Genomic DNA, 23,392 nt, shown 5'->3' with positions numbered 1-23,392 from the left:
CAATAAAGAAAAAAAAACAGCGTTAATTTTCCTCTAAGCAACAATCTGTTAAAATCCGAATAACTTTAAAACTTTACAAATTATGTTTCCCCTTATGGTTGTTCACATAATTCATTAACAAATTACAATTTTATATTATCCTTTTTTCCATAAACAAAATTATTATTATTTAGATAATTACTCTGTGCTTAACCCATGTGTATGAAAACCTGCAGGGATTTCTCATTAACAATATCAATGCACATGTAGTCATTGCAGACCAATACCTGAAACATCCCATGGGCCTTCATTGTGCTCCTTCCTTAGCGATAACCGGAACACTTATAAACTCTCTGGAAGCGAATTTAATCAAAATCTTCTATGCACGAGACGAAAATCTCTTGTTGTGGCCAGACCGACTTTTAGCTTTATGTGTAACACAATATGTCAATCCGACAAATATTAATGGATTCGAAATGAAACATACTGAGGCATCTTCCAATCTGTTGATTTTTGGGTATAATATTGACTGTAGACGTTTATGGGAATCTACAGTTGAGCAACTATCTTATGTTACAAAACTTCTTCCCCGTCGACCACTAACCCTACTTTTGTAGAACAGCTCGATCTCAAATATACCGCTATCACACTAATTCCTGCGTTGCGGCAGTGGTATATTATCAAGAACGTTTGCTCTAGAGTCGCACACTAAGGAGTTGATCCTTAGGTCGCGGGTTCGAATCCCATTGTGTGTCGTGTAGACCGGTCGTTCGAATAAGACTATAAACCAAGGTCACATGTCGCTGTACTGTAGGTGGTGCAACGAAAAGATCCCTTACTAGTCAAGCTAAAATTGCAGCCCTTCACTGGTGAGATGCGGCGTCTCAATGTTAGTAAAAATTGTAAAAGAGGACGTTTAACAAACAAAAGATGTATTAAACGGAAGCTACTATCACCTGCAGCATATTTGCATTCTCCAACTGATTCAGTAAGCAAGAACATATTCTGAATACGATTAATATTTTAACATAGCAGGCTACTGACAAACATATTGTTATAACAGGACATTCAACAATCTTCAGATCTAGAATTTTGCGAAATCTATTTCGTTATTTGACACTATCAGGAACCTCTAAATACTTTACTGTCGAATTTGACTGAAGTGCTTTATAGCTACGTTTTCATACTAATTTTGACCGGGTTGCTCTGATCTGTATAGAATGAACACGGCGGATGTGACCAATTGCAAGGGACGCTTAGTCCCCTAGGAACATGATTCCTCTCTATCTGCTCTCAGGGGACCCTGTTTTTCACTGCTCACGATCGCGATTGTCAATAAAAGTGAACACGATCCACACTTTTTTATTATACACACATTGAAACTTCTAAACGCTGACATCTCTGGCTAATGAACTTCTTGCATAGATATCTACAATTGTTTATAATTATAAATCAAAACATAATTTTTCTCTTTTCTTTTAACCCAGAAATGTGCAGATGATGAAGTTTCCATCAAGAGTATGTACCCCACCTTCGCCAGGACCTATCCCCCCGTTAAACAGGTTACCAAGTCCCTGGTTGCGCTGCTGCTTCACTTTAACTGGAAGAAGTTCACCATGATTGTAGGCTCCTCTCACAAGCAGCAGACGATCGCCGAGAAGTTGTTAGAACATGCAGAAATTTCCAACATCACAGTCAACGACCGACAGGAATACACGGAACCCTATACCCCCTTCTCCAACGGAAACCCATTTCCGGGAATCGTGGACAGAACGTACGTGGACACCAGAGGTAAAAGGCTGGATCTAATTCATATTACAATGTAGAAATGTTCTCCTCAAGTGGATATCTATTATAATATATATAATGCTTTTAAGGCATATTTACAATAATTTTTGATTTTAAAATAAAGAAAATTCACACAAAGACATTACATTACCGCCAAATTTTTTGCATATTTATTTACTTCTATAATTAATAATTAATATGTTTATTAAATAATTTAAACTTAGCTTTTGATATACAACTCCAAACTTATAAGGTCTGCGGCGGCATTTCGTTAAATTATCAAATGAGGTAATTATAACTAAGGCCTTCAAAATATGTATGCCCCCGGCAATCAAAGCTATCAATTATATCAACTGTGAAAACTAATCAAAACAATTTGATTCACTACAACAAATTTAGACCAATATAAGTTTGAAGTAATTATTGTATAAACAAAGAACACAGTTAATTTAATATATATAATGCTTTTAAGTATATATCATTTGAAATCATCTTTATGTTAAAGATATTAATTTTTATACCCCATAAACCAAACTTAGACCAATATACGTTTGAAGTAATTAATGTATAAACAAAGAACACAGTTAATTTAGGTTTATGTTTCGAAATCATCTTTAAGTTAGAAATTTAAACTCAAACGTCTTACGAAACGTCTTACTTCTGACTCGTACTGAATTAAAGGTTTAATTTCGATATCATATGAGAGCATCAAGATACTATGTTATACAAAACAACACATCCACCCGATAGTAACAACTGCTTTACATCTTAACACTATGGAACAGCAATAAAAATTACAAGAATAAAGTCTCTCAACTTTCAGAGCTCTTTGTACTTTAATCCTGTGTTACAACTCAACAATCAGATACACATGTCAGATAAGTTGAGGTCACAAAAGTTACACGAAGAATCAAACGACATGCAGTTATAATTACAAATATCCTTGTCAGTCTAATTCTAATTCTGGCTAGTGGCTAAGCTATATTCTTATGTCTTTAGTGGGTGACCATACTATGTTTTTATGTGTTGGGATGCAGCAGCTCTACATGTATGTTCTTTGATAGTTTTGATATGCTACATGTCAGAGAAAGCGCCAAAGATTCCCACGTCTGTGAAGGATTGTATGTTCAGACAGTGTTTATTGTGTATTGGTGACAACTTATGAGCACCTTATAATTTTTATATGTTGATAATATATGTCAGTGGAAGTTGTAACCACGTGTATACAATAATGATGACCTTATGCAATATTTGATAAAGACATGATACTACTCACAGCAGTCTAGAGAACAGCCATAAGTCTGTATGGACCATGCCGTGTCCAGGGTGATGTGTCACCCCATCTAACATCGAGGCACTCTGGCTATGACACATTCACCAATGAACTTTTTTCCCTATTTCTGTGTGCCATCTAACTTAATTCGGTCAACTTTACTAAAATCAATATACATGTCACCTTAGTTGATGCCCGTCTTTGATTTTTTTTCCAGTCCGCGGGACAAAATTTTCCGTAGGTTGAATCTCAACTTTCAATAATTAAAAAATGCATATTTAGTACAAAATTATAACATGATATTTTAGACTATTAAGTAAATTAAAATATGGCTTTTTATGAGATTTTGAGATTTCAGGTGTCATAATCAGATTTCATTGAATTGTTCAAGGTAAGACACATCTGTCGCTGGAACATATGTCCAATATTAACACTCAAAGGAGATATGCAAATGACGATACCTAATATTTGCAGTAAAGAGAAATTTATGGAATGTGTCATCAATTTTCATTGCGACCTTCTGCTAAAGTACAATACAATATACAATGTCAAAAATAAGATTGTAAACCGCCAGAAATCACATCATATAAATAATATCAAGGACTTAAAAAACGGATGGATGAAGCTATAAAACTGTCTGGTGGTTCGTTCATAAATGCCACCTACTCTGCAAAAAAATCTCTCACAGATAAAAGTGTTTTGGTTTCTTCGTCTCATGGTCATGTCATTCCTAACAAGGACTTATCCTTTAAGAGTAGTTTTCGTGAACGATAACACGACATCTATTATTTCCTGCGAAATGAGGCTATATCGCGGAACATCTGATTGAATAACCGACATACAGACCCAATTTCTACTATCCGATTTCTGCTTCTTATTATGTTAATACTTTGTTTTTGTCGAGAGTTGTCAAGAAAAGTCGACTTTTCTGATTCTTAAATAGTTTTGGCACGCCATTGTTTTCTTCATCTAATACAAACCGTAATGTGATCATCTTTTCAGATCTCAGGAAAAAGAACACTTTCCAAAAAAAAAAAAAAACAACAACAACAACAAAATAAAAAAAAAAAATAAAAAAATAAAAATTAATTAGAGATTTTTAGCATGAAGTCTGTCTCAAGATGATAAGGAAGCCAGAAATTGTGATGACCATTTCATGCAAGGACACGCTCCCTCTGCAAATTACATAAAATTTTGTCTTGTGTACACTGTACATAAATAGGAATTTCTTTTCTTATAATAACTTTAATAAAGAGTGCATCATACTACATGATGTAGTTTCATTCTTTTAATTCATTGTTTAATTAAAAAGCGGGAATGACTTCGTTTTGTACGAGTTATCTTTCTACGACCTAGCAAGAGCTGTGACTGACAGTGCCAGACAGTGATGGAATCATATATCAAGTTGTCGTCACAGAGGATCAATGTATTTTTAATAGACACGGGATTATTGAAAAATCTTATAAATCACACTGGTCTTTCTAGGATGTCAGTGCTCTATTTTCCAAACTACTGAACAATACTGCAATATCTTTAGCTGAGTCCATTTTCATTTAGCGATAGAATCTTACTTAAAAAAAAGAGAAAATCATTGTACTTTTGCCGGTAATTGAAAGTCTGTTTTGCAAAACAGAGGAAACTATTACCGTATAGCCTATATCACATTTGTGTCACTTTCTCAAAACAGATAACTTATGAGACAACGGGAAATTGGTAGGGTAGCAAAACATCGCCGCATCGTCAATGGCATTGCATGACAAATCATTCGGCACTTTACGTTCGATAGCTAGACTTAGTTTGGAAGTACCTCACCCAAGAAAACTTTCATTTTTCTTTTGATGCCATGGGTGAGCTAGGGTGGTTTTGATCAATTTCCTGTAAATGTCACCAAACATAGTCACGCCATTATGTTTTATTATTCTGGTAAAATTGCGGAGGACGTGATTGCTTTGTTTCTAGATTAGTTTTAGTACAAAAACGTAATGTATAAGGTATATTTACGGCATAATCTTCATACATAAATCATTCAGACATCCTTGACATTATTAGCAGTTCCAATAAGGATCAATAAGACTTATAGTTTTGGTTTCTAATTCATTACCCTCATGGAAAAGGGAATTAAGGAAGATTGGCACAAAAATTCTAGTGACTTTGCAAGATTGAAAATTAATGATATAATCTTATGTACAATAGATCAAAGGATCTGAAATTTTTCGATGGTCAAATGGACTGCTGCATAAACAAACGAAAAGAAGTCGGTTCACTTTATGCATAAAATGGCCCTGTAGATATACCAATTAATTGATCAACAATTGATTATCTATTTGAAGCATTAAAATAAAATAGAGACTTAGTGCTTTCATATCCTACTAAAAAATTTCTTCTAAAAGTCCAGGTCTAGGAGAACTGGCTCTATGAAATTGCAATGTTCTTGAATGTTTAGGTAAACAGGTATAATTGAGTACTTTCAATGAAGAAAAATAATATGAGCGCACTCTCTGATCTAAAAAATAAAACATTAATCTTCAGAAACAGTTCTATCATTCACTAGTTGCATATTTTAAATCAGAGGTTGAGCTATATATTAAATATCAAAAAATAGCTTAAAAATTGGCCGTTTTTGTAGACTTTTTTAGACTATGAAGAAATTGACGCATTTCGTGACGTCATAATGCATTGACTGGCCAGAGTATGACGTCATTTTTGATAGATACGCAGTCACCAAAGATCTAAGTGATATTTAATGCATTGTTAACTAAAACTATGCAGTTTCAGTTTTTCAGAAATTCACAGGGCCAAATAAGGCAAAAGTGAACCTTGTTCTTTACTTCTGTAAACCAAACTATACTTTTATCGAATGCCAAACAAAATATCAATAGTATATTTAGGAATTAATAACCAAACAAACAGAGAGATACTTTGAAAAAGAAAAGATTTTTCAATTTGTTTATTTTTTTCAGTTTATGTTTTCCTGGGAGATTTGAATGGAGTGGTGGATCTAATGACAAACTTGTACGACAGAGGCCTGTTAGACACGGGGGAGTACATCGTCATATTCGTAGATCACGTGACCTTTGATAGAACGGAACCTCTAAAATACTTTAAACGTAAGCAAACAAATTTAGAAATATGCACACTGGACATAAATGCCCCGCCCAGATATCATGAGTGGTGCAACATGAAAATTTGTATTAGTTTGGTGAAAATACTTTGAATATAGGTCAAGTTAAAAAAAAAGGAATTCTCACCAAATAATGTATCAGTACATATGTTTGCATTAAAAATGTCTGGAATATTTTTTTTGCACAAAACAAAAATCAAATTCGAAGTGGGGTCAAGGTCGAAGGAGAAATTGACGTGATTATTATGATTTGAATACCTCTCCTCTATATGTATTAGCATATAAATTTTGATAAAAGGGTTAACATCTACTTGAAGTCAATGTCAGAGAAAAGGTCAAGATCAAAAGATTTGATGCAGTTGGATAGCTCTAATCAATATGCATCAACATACGAGGGGTGAACAAAAAGTTCGCGAACTATCTCTATATCTACATAACCACAATTCAGATTAGAAAGAAATTCGGTACACACATAGCCATACACAAGTTCTGTAAATAGCGTATGTTGAATAAAGTTTTTCTCCTTGTTTGTGACGTCACAGTGTGAAAATGACGTCACTATGTAGGTCACTTGTGACGAAAAATGTTTGTCTCAGTCGAACTCGTTCAACAAACGACTGTACAATTTATTGTATATCTTAGAAATCCCTCTACAGTATCATATATTAATTTGTACACAGTTTATCAAGATAAATAAGTTCCTATAAATTTAATTAATGATTGGATTGATCGTTTCAGTGAAGGAAGGCAGATGGTTAAAAATGATACTTGTCATCTTGCCCAGTGAAAGCAAGTTTGAAAAGATATGTGTTTTTAATTAGGCAACTTGCAATCAAAGACCTCAAATTTACACTTTAAAAAATAGTTGAATATTTGAACAATAATATAATTATTATATACCTAAGATATCGTTTACTTTAGATTTTAAACATATTAGATATGATAAAAAGGAGGCACCCGTTCTCTATCCACCTTGAATAAAGGTCTCTCCCGAGACAGAAGATTTGTGTTTCAATGGTCGCCATGCTTATTTTTGGAAAGGATATTCTAATCCACCCATTCTGTTGCCGAGATTTGACCATTTCTGACAAATAAATTGTTCTTGTCATAAAAGTTAACTCACATGAAAAGAAATATAAAACTCAGAAAAATCTTTCAACTTTTGTGACAGAACGCGACGGAGGGGGGTCACGTGACCGCCAATATCACGTGATTCGCGCATGCGCAGAACGGTGGTTGATGTGCATTAAAATTGGAGAGGATTAATTTATAATATAATCAACTTTTAAACCAAATATTGCTTCTTTTATGGAAGTTATTCAATTAGTTCGCGAACTTTTTGATCACCCTTCGTATTACCGTAGAATGAGATATTTTGAAAAGTTTATTTTCACTGATATTAATACCATTTTGAGATAAATGAGGTTAGGGCAAAGATCGAGGTCAAAAGATGTTCGTGCAGTTGAATTGTTTTAAACAATTTGTAGGTTTCTTTGAAATCCAGATAATCACTTATTTGATAAAAGTTAGGCCAAGGTCAAAGAAAACATAAATATCAAAAGATTCCTTTGAAAGCAGGTATACATCTTTTAATTAATCAATATAGGTATCAGATTGTGTAGCTTTGATAGAAATATCATGAGTTGTTTCTTAAAAACTTAGCTCAAGAACACATTTAAGAAAAATGAAATCAAGGTCAAAGAAAAATAGGAGGTACAAAATGACAATTAAGATGAAATGATCTCATCATTATGTTACTGGACATAAGTTTTGATAAAAATAACTTGAACAGTTTCTATGAATGTGAGTTTAACCCAAATTAAAAACATGATACAAACAAAAAATGGGTGCCTGGATTGGTATAACTTTTTTTGCCCAATTTCATTGCAATTGATGCAAATAATAAATTTGTAGAATATAAAGAAATTGTAAACCTTCTGTGGTGTTCAAAAGTCTGCCCTTCTGAAACCATCCTTATTAATCTATACAAATATTTTTCACATCAAATTCCATTTTTGTGCAGATTTGAATAGAAAATTAAAAACTATGCGGTGAAGTTTATTCATTTTACTCATTTAAACATGACCCAAGTTGTTATTTTCAAATCCTTTGACAAAAGTTTGTTTGTATCATCTGTCCTTAAAGAAAGAAAAACCAAGGACAAAGGAAAGGTCAAGGTAAAAAAATGTTTTATTGGCTCTCAGAAATTTATCTCAGCATATAAATTTTGATAAAAAAAATACTGTTTTATTGGCTCTCAGAAATTTGTCTTTGTGTCATCCAGCTGATTTTGAGAAGTAGCTGTTTACCACAATAAAGAATGCAATGTCAGTTGAAAACTTTGTATACATTAAAATCGACATAGTCAAACCACTCGGAAGAATGTTATTTTATAGTGACGCCTCTCGTAACGTTTCTTCTCTCTTTACAAGGATCAACTTTGAATTGTTTTAGGATACATGCCTATCCTTGCTCCTTGTCTGATGCAGCATATATATTATTCCGCTTAAAATCATTAACGAGAGAAGAATGTGCAAAAAAAAATAGTTGGAACAAAGCCAAGCTGGGAAAAATTGACTGAACGAATGACACAAAATATCAGCACTGAAAATGTTGTCCCGCGTTAATCACATTAGACACGAATGCATATTTCCGTTGTATTTGTAAGAAAAAAATATTGTATCTTAAGATACAGCATTATAGTTATACCTAAGCCCCATTATTAATGAAGGTGTGTTAATTAATGATGTAAAAGTAATGTTTTTGTATGTTTATTGTTGTTGAAAAAATGGGTAGATTATCAAAACCCTTGAGCTACAAAAGATAACGAAAAGTTCAAATATATAAATCCAACTAAGAGAGCATTTAGATATCACAAAATGGCTTGTTTGGCCATGAAGCTTGCCAAATATGTTAGTGGGGGAGTTGAGCCTTTCTCTTATAATCTTTTTATACATTTTTTTTTCAAATGCTAGAATTTGCTATTGCAGCAACCAAAAGTGGCGAAGCGAACAACTAAAGCAGCAGACTATATTCTGAAAAAAAACCCTCGTTTTATGGGCATATTAAACTAATAATTGTTACTTAGTTAGTTAGAATAATCTAACTGTGCCTCTGGACAAGCCCTCACCACAGTTAGAATACTTCCCATATACTCGCAATGTAGCAAAAAATTGCAGAATCGCTCCGAAACGATTTTGAAGAATACAAAGGAATTCGCACTGAAAATAACTTAAATTAATTATAACAAACCTTTTTGTGGTTGCGTAAGTAGTTAAACCAAAAATATAATCCAAATAAAGACGAAAATTCAACTAATTTTCTCCACAGGACAAGCCCTCACCAAAAATGATATTTATTACAGTTATATAATGAAATACCTCCCATATACTCCGCAATGTAGCAAAAAATTGCAGAATCGCTCCGAAACGATTTTGAAGAATACAAAGGAATTCGCACTGAAAATAACTTAAATCAATTATAACAAACCTTTTTGTGGTTGCATAAGTAGTTAAACCTAATATATAATCCAAATAAAGACGAAAATTCAAGTAATTTTCTCAACGTTTTTTCCCGCTTCAAATTTACACGCCATTTTTGCGTTCGGAACTCTCTTGATTGTTCATAGTAAATGCATTGAGTACGAGTTATCGAAGTAAGGAGTTGATCCTTACGACGCGGGTTCGAATCCCACTGTGGGACGTGGAGACTGGTCCTTCGGATGAGACCATATAAACCGATGTCCCGTTTCGCAGTAGATGTTGGCGCGAAAAAGATTCCTCACTGCTCAAAGGCCCTAATTGCTGAGTATAGGACAAAATTTGTAGCCCTCCACCGGCAAGTGGTGGCCTCTCCATATACATGAGTGAAAAATTCTCAAGAGGGACATTAATCAACATACAATCAATCAATCAATCTTGGAACATTTGACAAGATTCATAATCAAGATAATAATGTTTATTCTAAGGATTATAATTTATTCATATAAGATTCAAACCAAAGTACTTGATTTAAACCTCTAGGAACGATTGACAACCCCGAGGAGAAGAGGAACGTAGATGCTGCTCGGTCGTTGTTAATTATCACACTTAGTCCCTACTCCAGTCAGAACTATACACAATTCCAGGACAAAGTCAGAGAATTCAACGAGGAACCGCCATTTAATTTCTTCAACCCATTTCCTGCTTATGAGAAAAAGGTAGATTAGCATAATTGCTACTTTTCAGTCTGTAATTAAAACCCACAGGATTTCTTGGAGATTTCCATGATATATTTTTGGTAAAATTTTGTACACATAAATCATTTTTTTAAAAATGCTAATTGCACAATTGATATTCTCATTTTAATCAGTAATAAAAATTTATTTATTTACTTAAATGGGAAAAATGTATTTTAATTTTGTCAATATTAATTAAAACATTCAACTTCGTGGATTGATTTGTTTCTATTTACATGTAAAATGTAAGGGCATATTCCCTGGTTGTATTCTCATGCGTTTGATGTTCAGGCAAAGAAATAAACGGCGCATATTTAACACAAATCCTTGTATACGGCAGAGTGTATTGATTATACAAAATGTTCTGTGATAATCTGTTTTATTTTATTTTTTTACTGTCATCATATATACGTTTTGAATTATATAGATAACTGTCTACGCGGCATATTTATACGATGCCGTCATGTTGTACGCCAAAGCTGCTCACAAACTTGTGGAGTCGGGAGGATCGATCGCAGATGGGGCGGCTATTATTCATTCTTTGTTAAACCAAAGTTATGAAAGTAAGAATTAATGAAAACTTCTAACTGGAAAAATTCACGATTTTACAATGACCTCTGAACAATAGTTCATTGATATAGAACATTAGAAAAGACTCCTGTCGACGACTCACATTGATCCTTAGCTAACAAAACTTCGGAATTTTATGCATGAGTGATTATATTTTTATAGTAAAGTTTTGAATTTCGACATATTCCAATGTTTTATGGTTCATTAATCAGGTATACAAGGAACCACCACCTTCATTGACCAAAATGGCGACGCTGAGGGAAACTACACCTTACTGGCGAGAATGGAGATAAATGACCCTAAATCCAAGTACTCCATGCAGCCTGTTGGTCACTTTCAATCTAGTGATGGGTCCTTACCGGTAATTGATAAGTACATGTTCTTGATATTTGTCGACGTTTCATTTTCTTTGGATGGAAATCCATAGGACCACAAAATGACAAGAATGACGGAGTAAGTAGGCCTGTTTAGGACTCGGTGTAATTTGATGGAGAAGAAATGAGCTTTGAATAAATGAAATTCTTGTTGACGGTTGTCATCGATTTTGTTTCATTCACCGTACATTAATGAAGGGTTTGAAATAATCCACTACTTAAGAACATCATTGTAAATGGTCGGGTGATTAGACGATTTCAGTGATTTCCGGTTAGACGGGAACATTAGGCCATAGAAATCGACTCACAAAAACATATAAGAAGAAGAAAACAGATAAACATGCTTTCCTTGCTTGTTTACCATAACTTAATTCGTTATCACAAGTTAATAAAAATAGATGTAACGAAAAAAAATAAAGTGATTAGTTAACGTTTTATAGATAAAGGAATAAAAACAATTTTCCCAATGATTGGCTAGTTAGCCAGACAAAACCGTTTTCACTGTTCGGCTCCTGAAAGAAAATCTGTCGAAAGTTCATCTAAAAGATTATATGTGTTTCTGTTAAGTATAATCGATCAGAAAGCGAATACTTTCTCATTTAACATGTATATATCTACTAAAGTCAAATCATTTACTGACTGTCATTTAAATGTTTTTATTTTAGCATCACATACACCGATAATACGAGGGTTGTCCCAGAAAAATGCGAACTTTTATATTTCAAATACTTGTATATAAGGACATATATTGAAATCATTGGAAATGACAATAATGATTTTAATTTTTTCTTTTTTCGAAAACAAAATTATAATTTCTCTTTAATCCCATGAACTTGCACTTTTTACTGGCATTGCAAAGCGGAGCATCCTCCCGCAGATAACATACCAATAAATCAAAACAGCATTTGACGTCAATCCTGATGCAAATAATTTCACTTGCGAAAGCCCTAGGACAAACTAAAACACACACAAGCACGTTACTATTGTAAGCGTCTTTTAAACCATGTGTTCAGTCTATCAGGATACCCCTCCAAAAGATAAAAAAAGAAAAGTCTCCTTCATGCCACGCTCATACTTTAGTACTACTTCTCAAAGAAAGCCGCTAATGATATGGCCTTGACCTTAAATATATTATCTAACGTACTGTGAAGTAATTAGTATTTTCAATTCATTACGAATCCCAAAAGGGCATTCAAAAGTTAAGGGCATTGCAATATGTCTTTTTTCTCCTTTTTCTGTGATCGTGGCATTAAGTAAGAGAAAACCTATAATCAGTACCACATAAGATAATTAAAGCTAATTTGTTTTTCAAGTTTGAGTACATTATAGTTAAGGATTCCAGTATTCCACCTCGAACACCATTTCATTACTCGTGGTTGTAACGATAATATTCATTGGTCAACAACATAATGATATGTGCAACACTACAGAAGTTGTATGACGTCATTAATTAGCATCACCATGGTCAAAACTGGTACAGTCCCTGAAACGTTCTACTTTCCCACCTGAACGGTGAACGAACGGTGAACGAACGCAGAGCGAACGGTGAGCGAACGATGTGTGAACGCTGAACGCAACTAGGTGACCCAGTGAGTCAAATTAATTAACATGACACGTGGCATATAGCTAGATTTCTCTCCTTTATTTGAAGGTTCTGAGGCTGTACAGTAACGACCTGATTGATTGGGTGTCGGGCCGTCCCCCCGTGGACGAACCCCCGTGTGGATACAGAAGACAACGATGTATACCGCCAAAACGTAAGTGAAAAATAAACCTCGCCAGGTGAATAAATACGGTGCAACATTTAAGTTTCACAGTATTAAAACTTTTAAATGAGAACAAATGGAAAGTATAATATGTGAAAGTAGGCCTAGTTGTCAATCATATTCTGCTTTTATTTGTCAAAGTCGAGAAATTGAGAATGGTTAATTTGTTGTAATTACATGAGTGAAAACAACAAAACAAAAATGTTGCTTGAAAGAACTATGCAGCAATGGAGAAAAAATGGGATAATTGGTATCATTTTGGAGATAAAATTATAAAACAAACATGTCATATATGCATAACATGGATATTACAGTCATTTATTGTAGTCTTGAAATTCCTTTCTTTCAGAATACACCTTGGAGATCGTTTTGGGGACCATGGGGGCTCTCCTATTGTTTTCATTAGTAGTTATCCTAATAGTTTATAGGTAATTTTTATAATAATCTTTAAAACAATAAAAAATGCTAACACATCGATCAGCATTTACAGCTTCATAGTCTAATTTTTATTTTAGGCATCGGAATTGAAATGTTCGATTTTTTTCAAATCTCTTCCGATACATCAATCCACGACTGAACAAAATTTAACTCATATGTGCATGCTGTAATTCGTAGTCTGGTTGCTAAATAATAATCAGATGATGAAGATTTAGTCATTTCATTATAACAGTTGAAGTTGTGAGTCGTAAGCTTGTCTTAGACATAGGAAACTAGACAAATAGCAAGATTGTCTATTGTAATGACGGTTATGTCCTAAGTCCTTATTCAATTCTACTTGAATATCCAGACAGAAAAAATCTTGTTGTAGAAATCAGCTTTGTAAGGGCTTTTTGATCAGATGAAACGTCTTGTCGGAAAGTTTCTCACTGATGGAAAAAAGTGCACAGAATTGAAAAGAAGAAAAAATAATCCTGCTGCATTTCCAGTTCCGAGAAAATATGTCTGAAACATTTTATACCAAACCAATTAACACAAATGTTATACCAATGTGCTAGGAAACATTAAAAACAATAAAATTAGAAAGCGATATGGTGAAATTCTCATTGTAATTAAAATTCTTTTGATCAACCCTAATGTAATGACAAAAAAGCTTTCAGATATCATCCCGTTCCCAACTCAACAAGAGTAATAAAAAACTCAGCTTTAAAGTGATTAGTCTGGAAGGCTACAAGACACGTGAACTATGATATACGTAAAGACCTTCCTGAATAAATTGCTCGGCTGGTCAATATAGCAGTATTTATTATTCCAGCAAGTCTTCGAGCCATTTAGAAATGTCTGTTGTAATACTTCAGATCAAATGAAGTTTTATAGTAAAACCATTGATCAATCTTGCATGTAAAGGAGAAAGGTTTGACTGTAAAAAAATGAAAAACATACCGTTTTGTTTTATATACAAAGGCCCAAAAATAAAACTCGGAGATTTCTTTTATTTATATAGTATACTTTCCAAGAACTTCAAGAAGGATTATATACAACAGGTAGTAATATGACTTATTTTCTGCAGAAATTGGAAATACGAACAGGAAATAGCAGGTTTGCTGTGGAAGGTGGACAAGGCAGATATCCATGCGTCTTTGTCCGGTCACAGGAACTCAGAGTTTAATATGGAACAGGAGAAGAAAGAAGCGTATGGCAGCAAGGTACAAAGCTTGCCAGACTTGCTGCTATCCCTTGAATATGTATATATTTTGGATCGAGGTTTTAGTTCATCTATTAGGAATGATTGATTTGAGAATTCTGTAAAGGGGTACCCAGTACCCAGTGGCTGTGTAACTGTCGTTTTTGATGTTGCATTTAACAAAATTTGATTTTTTTTATTTTTTGAAAATCTGTTTCTCAGTGATGAAAGGTCTAGAAAAACTAAAATTGACAGCAGAGCTTTTATCTGCATATTTCAATTCTGTTCAAACCATGTCCCCAAGACTATGCTAAGTACAACTTCACCACTTTGTCTTTTCTCTTTTATAAGTTGAAAATAAACCGAGAGCTGCAATTTTTTAAAGTTGAAATTTGTCCTGTGTCTTTGTTAAATTTCAGAAGTTTGATTTAGTTTAGGATATATTACCCCCTAAATTATAGTCTATTGAAATGTACATTTCTAAAAAAAAAAATGATTATTAATGATCCTAAAAATAATGTTTCCTCTTACAGTTGTCTCTAAACAGTCAGCAATCCATGGACTCGCGAGCATCTAACCAACAAGTATACACAGCCACCAGCTACTACAAAGGGCAGCTTGTGGCCATAAAGAAATACGAAATCAAATCACTGGTCATCAACAGGAAAATGCAAAAAGAAATGAAAGTGGTAAAGCTATCTCCATGTTTTATAAGTCGAAGAATAGACAAAAATCACACAAATTTTAATGGAATATTTTTTCAAAAATTCCCTTTCTATATGGAAGCTTCGAATTAGTTTATATAAGAGATGAACTTTTTTGTCTCTTCCAAAAATAAAAGAAACAACATACATGTAACTTGTCATTATTTTTTGAATCCATTCTTACAGATTTTGCATTAAATGCATATACTTTTTTCAGATGCGAGATTTGCGGCACAGCAATGTCAATGCCTTTATTGGTGCCTGTATTGATCATCCAAGATTTATCATTCTTACTGAATATTGTTCCAAAGGAAGTCTGCAAGTATGCAATCGTATATGAATAAAGCTTTGTTTAAACCCTTCATTAAAGCATGTGTTATCAATACGTATTGTTATAAGTATTATTTTGGTTGTATAATACACCAATTTTCATTGTTACATTTGCATATTTTGAAACTGACATTTACTGCTTACCTTTATATTTCATTTCTTAGGACATCTTGGAAAATGAAGATGTAAAGTTAGATGAGATGTTTATTGCCTCTCTAATCAAAGACATGATTCAGGTAGTAGGACAAAATAAAATTTAAATCACACAATATTTCTATGCAGAAAATCTGTGAAATTGAAACATATGGAGATAACAAACAGTATTCCAGATCAAAAGTCTATAAAACAATACAAAATAGGAGCAGAGCAAACACAGACCTCTTACACATCAGAGGTGGGATCAGGTGCTATGGAGGAGTGAGCATCCCCTGGCGACCGGTCACATCCGCTGTGTGTTCCTTGTCATGATCGAGAAATAACAGAAAAATCCGTCGTCAATTCAGTGTATAAATAATAGACTAACAATTAGTATGAAAAACATCAGTCTGCATTTGACTCGATGATAAATTATATTTGCTGACTAAGGCATTGTATCGACCTTAGAACTAACGAAATGATGACTTTAAACGAGACTGCTGAAATTCTTGTTTCATCAACTTGTTTGTCAATAATTTACCTTGTTTTAGATTATCCATAGTAGAACATGCTCTTGCGTATCTGATCAACTGGGATATGTAAACTCTCTATGCAGGTGATGAAGGTATATTGCTGTATAAGTAAGGGAAGTTGACGATATAAAAGTTAAAGTCATCACGTTTATCATAGAGCTTGTTTGTTAGATCACCATCAACGTCTTTTTCAAGTACATGTACAATATCTAAATATGAAACAGATGCGTCAGACTCTGTGATATCTTTTATCTCAAGCTCACCAGGATATATCGTATCTACATAAGAGTGGAAATTACCATTGTTAATTGAGAATACGTTGTCGATATATCTAAATGTCGAGTTGAAGGTCACAGCAAGTGTTTTTTTTTTCTTTTCACGCATAAAATTTTGCACAAATTCTGCCTCATATTAATAAAAAAAAATAGGTCTGCTCATAACGGGCGCAATTGGTACCTATGGGAATTCCAATAGATTGTTGGAAGATTTGGTCTCCAAAAACAACATAGATATTGTCAATCAGAAACTCATCATCTTTTTGATGTCAACTTCAGATTAATTGTGTGTACAATTAGAATGCTTTTTAACAAAATAATTTTGCAAATGACCGATGACAAGGTAAGTAAATTTTCGAGTTCCATTTTTATTGAAAAAGCAGCTGTCAATTACGTCGAAAAGCCTGGACTTTAATTTATCGTGGGGAGTGGTTGTGTGTTAAGTTGAAAAGTCGTAAGTTTTTAAGCAGTTAATTTTGATGAAATCTTGTGATTTCAAATTGTCCTAAAGTTCTTTAGAATGTTTTAGTATCCACATCTGATTCACACCATTTCTTGAATATATTGTTGCACAGTACTCTTGAAGTTTCTCCTTCACTACTGTTAATATTTTAGTGATGAGTCAAGAAAGAGGCTTGGTTGAACATTTCCTGGAAACAGCTAAATATCTTTGTTTGTAAGGATTCTTATGAAGTTTCGGAATCCAGTGCATATATAATTATGGTAGTTTAAAATCATTTTGAATCTTTGGGATATTAAAAATATTCAAAACTGACATATGTAACATAAGGGAACTATGAGTATAAGTTAGATTACCGCTTGTAGAGTTAAAACCAATTCTTATAAAATACAATTTATATGATGAGCCTTACCAACAAAGACAATTTTGATACCTGCTTTGTCATCATTAAATTAATCTTGTCTTCTTGAATGAATAGTCAAATTTCTTTAAGAATAAAAAGTAAATATTTCCTTATTAGATTTTGTTTTCGTATTTAAAAACATATTTATGAAAGTGAAATTTTAGTTTTCACAAAAAAATACATATATTTTAAAAACTGCTTTTAAATTGATCAACGTGGTATGTATAAAAGTATTTTTATACCTTTAATACCATATCCATCAAAAGGTTATAAAGGAAGACAATGCATCATTCAGGAATATTATGAATCTTGGGCCAGGAATATTTGAATTTATTCATTGCAATTTCAGCTTTTAAACTTAATTGCATGCTATGTTATTTCATTTAACAGATTATCACATGTATATTCATATGAAATTGACATAAATTACGAGTACTTTTTAAATATGAAAACAGAATTTTAACAACGAAATATTTACTTTTTATTCTAAAAGAAATTTAGACTAATAATTTAAGAAGACAAGATTAGTTTAAAAATGAAAGTTCTTTTATTTGTATTTCATGACATTTTGTTAACATTTCAGGGCCTTCTTTTTCTGCACAACAGTGAGTTAGGGTGTCACGGCAATTTAAAGTCTTCAAATTGTGTTGTAAATAGCCGCTGGACATTGCAAGTTTCAGATTTTGGACTTCTTGACATCCGAGCTAAAACATATCGAAAAGAGGATGAACACGCCTACTACAGAAGTAAGAACAATATATTTTGAAATATATTAATATAATTTCTTACGATGGTTTTTAGCTCACCTGATCTGAAAGCGCAAGGGTCTACTAGGTAGGGACCACATAGATTTGAACTTTTCAATACTGAACCAATTTCTGCCTTTTTCCTAGCCACAATGCTCAGGAGAGGCCCACAGGCCTCTTGGTAAATATAGGTGTATGATTTTTGATTCTGTTCAATAGTATTTTATTTTAATAAATTTTAAGGGGGCCGACTATAGTTTCCATTGCGCTATATTTCGCGCATCATAGTAAAATATGAAGCGTATTTACTGTTTTAATGCAACCTTTTTCGCTTAATTATTAAAATTAAACAAAATTAAGAAATTATAGATATAAAAATGTAATTACAATTTGATATAACTGATTTTTTAACCGATTTTGCAATTGATAGGTACATGTAGGTTGACGTCGTTGCAGTATGTTTTTGACGTTATGATAATCTGTAGCTCTTAAAGAAAGGGGTAATAAAATATTGTTAAAGAAAAAGTGATAAACATACGCTCTTGAAATTTAAAACATAGAAATTTGAGAATATCTTCAATATTTTTATTATGTTTTCATGTGAATCCATTGTGTATGTCATATTTTGTAATAGTCTATAAAAATAGTTAAATTTGCTAATTTTTTGCATTTTGAGATGCCCCCTCTGGTAATATTGTATAATATAGTATCACTCATCAAATATAATAGTTTGAACAAAATGTCTATTGTAGTATTTGTATAATTTGCTTTAAAGTGCTAAAAATTGGCATTTTCCTATATAATCCTATAGTAAATGTACCTGTATTTTGAGACGGTCCCTCAAAAATACCCTGGATGGTAGATTTTCCCCAAACTTTGCATGTACACTGAAGTTAATGTAAGTTATATACGGTATAAAAATGAAGAGTTTCGCTATTGTAGTTCTTACAAAATAAAACTATAGTCGGCCCCCCTTTAACTTGCAAGGTGTTAAGAGTAAATATATTAACGCACCTTTTTCAGTTCAGTGCAACACAAAAAGAAGCTTTCGTTTCAAAAGTTCGTTTTGACTTTGAAATGAGTTCATTTGAAGAAGATACGGCGACAAAATGAAATGTAGATGCATGTCTTGATTATATATGTTGTAAGAATATGAAGCCATGCAATATACACAAGTACATTTGTAGTTGGCCAGAGACTAGTGAATTTGTGAAGATAATGGACATAGATTTTTCTTATTTTGAGAAAGTCATTGTTGTCAGATAAGGATTGTGAATTTTGTGTTAGATCAAAAAGTTTTCAAGGAAAATTATTTGGTAAACATTATCACTTAGAATTGTTACCGTTTTTGAGCAGAGATTTCTTCCTTCTCCTGATAGAAGGTACGGAACCGAACAGGGGAGGAGATAGGAGACAGAAATGATTTTCTAAAATTTAGTCATATACTATTCCTTAATGCCTTAGCCGTGGAATATAAATGTCTTTTGTACACTTTTGTAACCTTACGCTGTTTATAATATCCTATTAGATTTATTTTGGCGTGCTCCCGAGGAACTACGGAGTCCGCAGACGAGGGGGTCGCCTAAGGGTGACGTTTACGCCTTTGGAATCATCCTTCATGAGATATTTGGAAGAGGGGGGCCTTTTGGATTTTGTAACATGGTGCCTAAAGGTGAGTTATTTATGTTAAAATGTTTTCTAATGAAATATATTTCTCGTTCATAAAAGTATAGGTATATTTTAAGTTTTAATTTACTTTGGTTTATGTTGGTTTATATTTGTCGTCTAAAGATATTGTGTATCGAGTGATGGACGGTGGGATGATCCCATTTAGACCAGATACTAGTACTTTAAAATGTGAGAAGTATGTGATCGATTGTATGGTGGATTGTTGGAGTGAAGCGCCGGAAGACAGACCCGACTTCCGCTGCATTTATAAAACCTTACACAAAATGCGAGAGGGAATGTAAGTTTAAGTATCCTTATCAATTTCTGTCGTTGGACGACTTATAAATATCCACAATTCATTTTGAACATAGTAATTATTTTCTTGATCTGGAAATATCAATTATTTTTGAAAAAAAACTTTCACTTACATGTAGCACTTTATTAGAACAAATGCTGATATGAAAATTCTACATTAGTTCGTATAGTTTAACGGCGTGAATTTTGTGACTGGTTGAAGTATATTTAGTTTTTAATTTGTTTGTGAATTTACTTTCAAAAGGAAGAGAAACATCTTTGACCAGATCATGACAATGATGGAATCGTACCAGAATCACCTAGAGGAACTGGTGGAGAGTAGGACTATACAACTGGCGGACGAAAAGAGGATCACCGAAACCCTCCTACACCGCATGCTTCCAAGGTTTGCACATGATTCACATGTTTATAGGTGTAATTTTCTATAAAACTTTATCCATATAAAACAAAATTTTATTTCTTATTAAAGTTCATTTTGATATATATTTCAGACCAATTGCTGACCAACTGAAAGTTGGACATTGTGTCAAACCGGAAGTGTATGAATCTGTCACAATATACTTCAGCGATATTTGTGGATTCACGAAACTCTCAGCAGAAATCACACCAATGGAGGTGATATTTTATGATGCTAGCATTCACCCTTATTTTTAAGAAAACACCATATAGTGTTTTTTTTCTATAAAAACGACTCACTTTTTAATTATCTGTAAAACGTACTTACTACAGTACATTAACTAGATGCTGTCATGAGACAGTAATACCCGCACTAAGGTGTTTGCCTCTAAATACACACTCGTACATATTAAGCTTAAAGCCTTCCCAGGAAAAGTCAAAATAATTCTATAATTTACACAGTACATGTATTCGTCACATTGAGTATAACATTCTTAGACCCTGTGACTATGTGACATATGACTCAGTGCCTCTTATATGTATTTTGTATGCTTCATATGCGTCGGAAGGAAATTGAAAATGGGGAGGGGGCTAAACCAACAAAAAAGGTAAACCCCAATTTTCAATGCATATATTATATGTCCATCTTTGCAAAAAAAAAAAAAAAAGGGGGGGGGGGGGGGGTTAAACCCCCCGGTTCAGACGCCTATGTGTAACTTAGATTTTAAAAAATGTTTTGCTCATAATTGGTACCTTTTTAGGTCACCTGAGTAAACTCAGGTGACCTATTGCTATCCGTTTTCGTCACACACACACACACACACACACAGCTTCTTCTCTGAACACACACACACACCCAATTTCAACCAATTTTGGCATACAGCATCTATGGGTAAAGGGGAACAAAAATTTTGAATTTCATGGTCCCTGTCCCCCTGGGGCCTTGGGGGTGGGGCCAAAACCACTAAAATTAGTGCAATCTTTAAAAATCTTCTTCTTTACTCCTGGACATCAAGCAGACAAACTGTTGGTATGATTGTAATCAGCATTGAGTCCTCTACCAAAATTGTGAAATTCATGGCCCCAGGGTCAGGGGTTCTAGTGCTAGGGCGGGGCTCTATTGATTATATAGTGAAAATGCATTAATTCTTTGAAAATCTTCTTCTCTGCTCCTGGGTATCAAATTAACAATCTAAGTACATTGTTATGATGAGCAAGAGTGCCTCTTTCAGATTTATGAATTTTATGGCCCCAGGGTCAGGGGTTCTGGTGTTAGGGCGGGGCTCTATTGATTATATAGTGAAAATGCATTAATTCTTTGAAAATCTTCTTCTCTGCTCCTGGGTGTTGAATAAACTAACTAAGTACATTATTATGATGACCAAGAGTGCCTCTTTCAGATTTGTGAATTTTATGGCCCCAGTGTCAGGGGTTCTGGTGTTAGGGCTGGGCTCTATTGATTATATAGTGAAAATGCATTAATTCTTTGAAAATCTTCTTCTCTGCTCCTGGGTATTGAATAAACTAACTAAGTACATTGTTATGATGAGCAAGAGTGCCTCTTTCAAAATTGTGAATTTCATGGCCCCAGGGTCAGGGGTTCTGATGTTAGGGTGGGGCTGTATTGATTATATAGTGAAAATGCATTAATTCTTTGAAAATCTTCTTCTCTGCTCCTGGGTATTAAATAAACTAACTAAGTACATTGTTATGATGAGTAAGAGTGCCTCTTTCAAAATTGTGAATTTCATGGCCCCAGGGTCAGGGGTTCTGGTGCTAGGGCGGGGCTCTATTGGTTATATTGTGAAAACGCATTTATTCTTTAAAAATCTTATTCTCTGCTTCAGGGTATTAAATAAACAACATAAAGTACATACTGTAAATCACTTTTTATTCACGAGAACTTTATTTTCGCGTAATTACGCGAGGCGGTATGCTCGCGAAAATTTCATTCTCGCGTATAATAGAATTCCTTAAGATTATATAGAGCAATGACCACAATTCGTGAAAATTTTGTCTCGCTAATAAAGAGTAAATGACTATCTCGCGAAAATAAGGTGTCGCGAAAATTAAGTGATCTACAGTAGTTATGATGAGCAAGAATGGTGCCTCAACCAAATTTGTGAATTTTTATGTCCCCTGTGTCAGGGGTTTTGTCATTTGCTTTAGGGGGGGGGGGGGGGGGGGGGGGGGCTTTTGATTATGTAGTGAAAATGCATTAATTCTTTGAAAATCTTTTCCTTTGCTCCAGGGTATTAAATTATGCCAATGATCTATAAGTATATATATATTTTTTGGATGAAAAAAGGTGTATCTAGCAAAAGGGTTAATTTCATGCCCCCTGGGTCAGGGGTATGGGGGGGGGGGGGGAAAATAAATTAATGCTTTAATTTGAGATCTGCTCTTTGGTATCAATGAATCATCTATGATAAAGTAATATTTATGATAAAATTTCCAAAATTTTGAAATAAATGGCCCCAGGGTTAGTGGTTCCTTAGGGGTGAGGTGCATAACTGGTTATAAGTGGAAGTGCATTTTCTCTTTGTTACTCTGATCTACGACTGGGTATTAAGTAACTAGAGTAAGCATGGTAAGTGTATAATTATGATAAGCAATAGTGCCTCTTTCAAAATGATGAATTTCATGGCCTCTGGTTTAAAACACGAAATAATTTCAATTGTTGTTACATGATCCTCAGGTGACCTATAAGGCCCGTGGG

General features: G+C 33.7%; 1 protein-coding gene across 2 annotated transcripts in view; it reads left to right on the top strand.

The window, feature by feature from the left end:
* LOC134264503 (receptor-type guanylate cyclase Gyc76C-like) overlaps positions 1 to 23,392 on the top strand; it is a 52,811-nt gene that overhangs the window by 23,978 nt on the left and 5,441 nt on the right. For both annotated transcript variants that reach the window (XM_062746794.1, XM_062746795.1), the window contains exons 3-18: positions 1,467 to 1,770; positions 6,001 to 6,147; positions 10,184 to 10,359; positions 10,805 to 10,940; positions 11,160 to 11,308; positions 12,973 to 13,078; positions 13,437 to 13,515; positions 14,595 to 14,730; positions 15,242 to 15,397; positions 15,630 to 15,734; positions 15,907 to 15,978; positions 18,132 to 18,294; positions 19,823 to 19,966; positions 20,086 to 20,260; positions 20,522 to 20,662; positions 20,769 to 20,892. In XM_062746794.1, the coding sequence (XP_062602778.1) occupies positions 1,467 to 1,770; positions 6,001 to 6,147; positions 10,184 to 10,359; positions 10,805 to 10,940; positions 11,160 to 11,308; positions 12,973 to 13,078; positions 13,437 to 13,515; positions 14,595 to 14,730; positions 15,242 to 15,397; positions 15,630 to 15,734; positions 15,907 to 15,978; positions 18,132 to 18,294; positions 19,823 to 19,966; positions 20,086 to 20,260; positions 20,522 to 20,662; positions 20,769 to 20,892 (2,313 nt within the window). The remainder of the gene's footprint in view (positions 1 to 1,466; positions 1,771 to 6,000; positions 6,148 to 10,183; positions 10,360 to 10,804; positions 10,941 to 11,159; positions 11,309 to 12,972; positions 13,079 to 13,436; positions 13,516 to 14,594; positions 14,731 to 15,241; positions 15,398 to 15,629; positions 15,735 to 15,906; positions 15,979 to 18,131; positions 18,295 to 19,822; positions 19,967 to 20,085; positions 20,261 to 20,521; positions 20,663 to 20,768; positions 20,893 to 23,392) is intronic.

This window comes from Saccostrea cucullata, unplaced genomic scaffold (assembly GCF_032062105.1).
Source record: "Saccostrea cucullata isolate Sc308-1 unplaced genomic scaffold, CSIRO_AGI_Scuc_v1 ctg1004, whole genome shotgun sequence".
NCBI classification, from domain to species: domain Eukaryota; kingdom Metazoa; phylum Mollusca; class Bivalvia; order Ostreida; family Ostreidae; genus Saccostrea; species Saccostrea cuccullata.
Note: the sequence above shows the minus strand (reverse complement) of the source record. Positions and strands in the feature narration are given on the sequence as shown.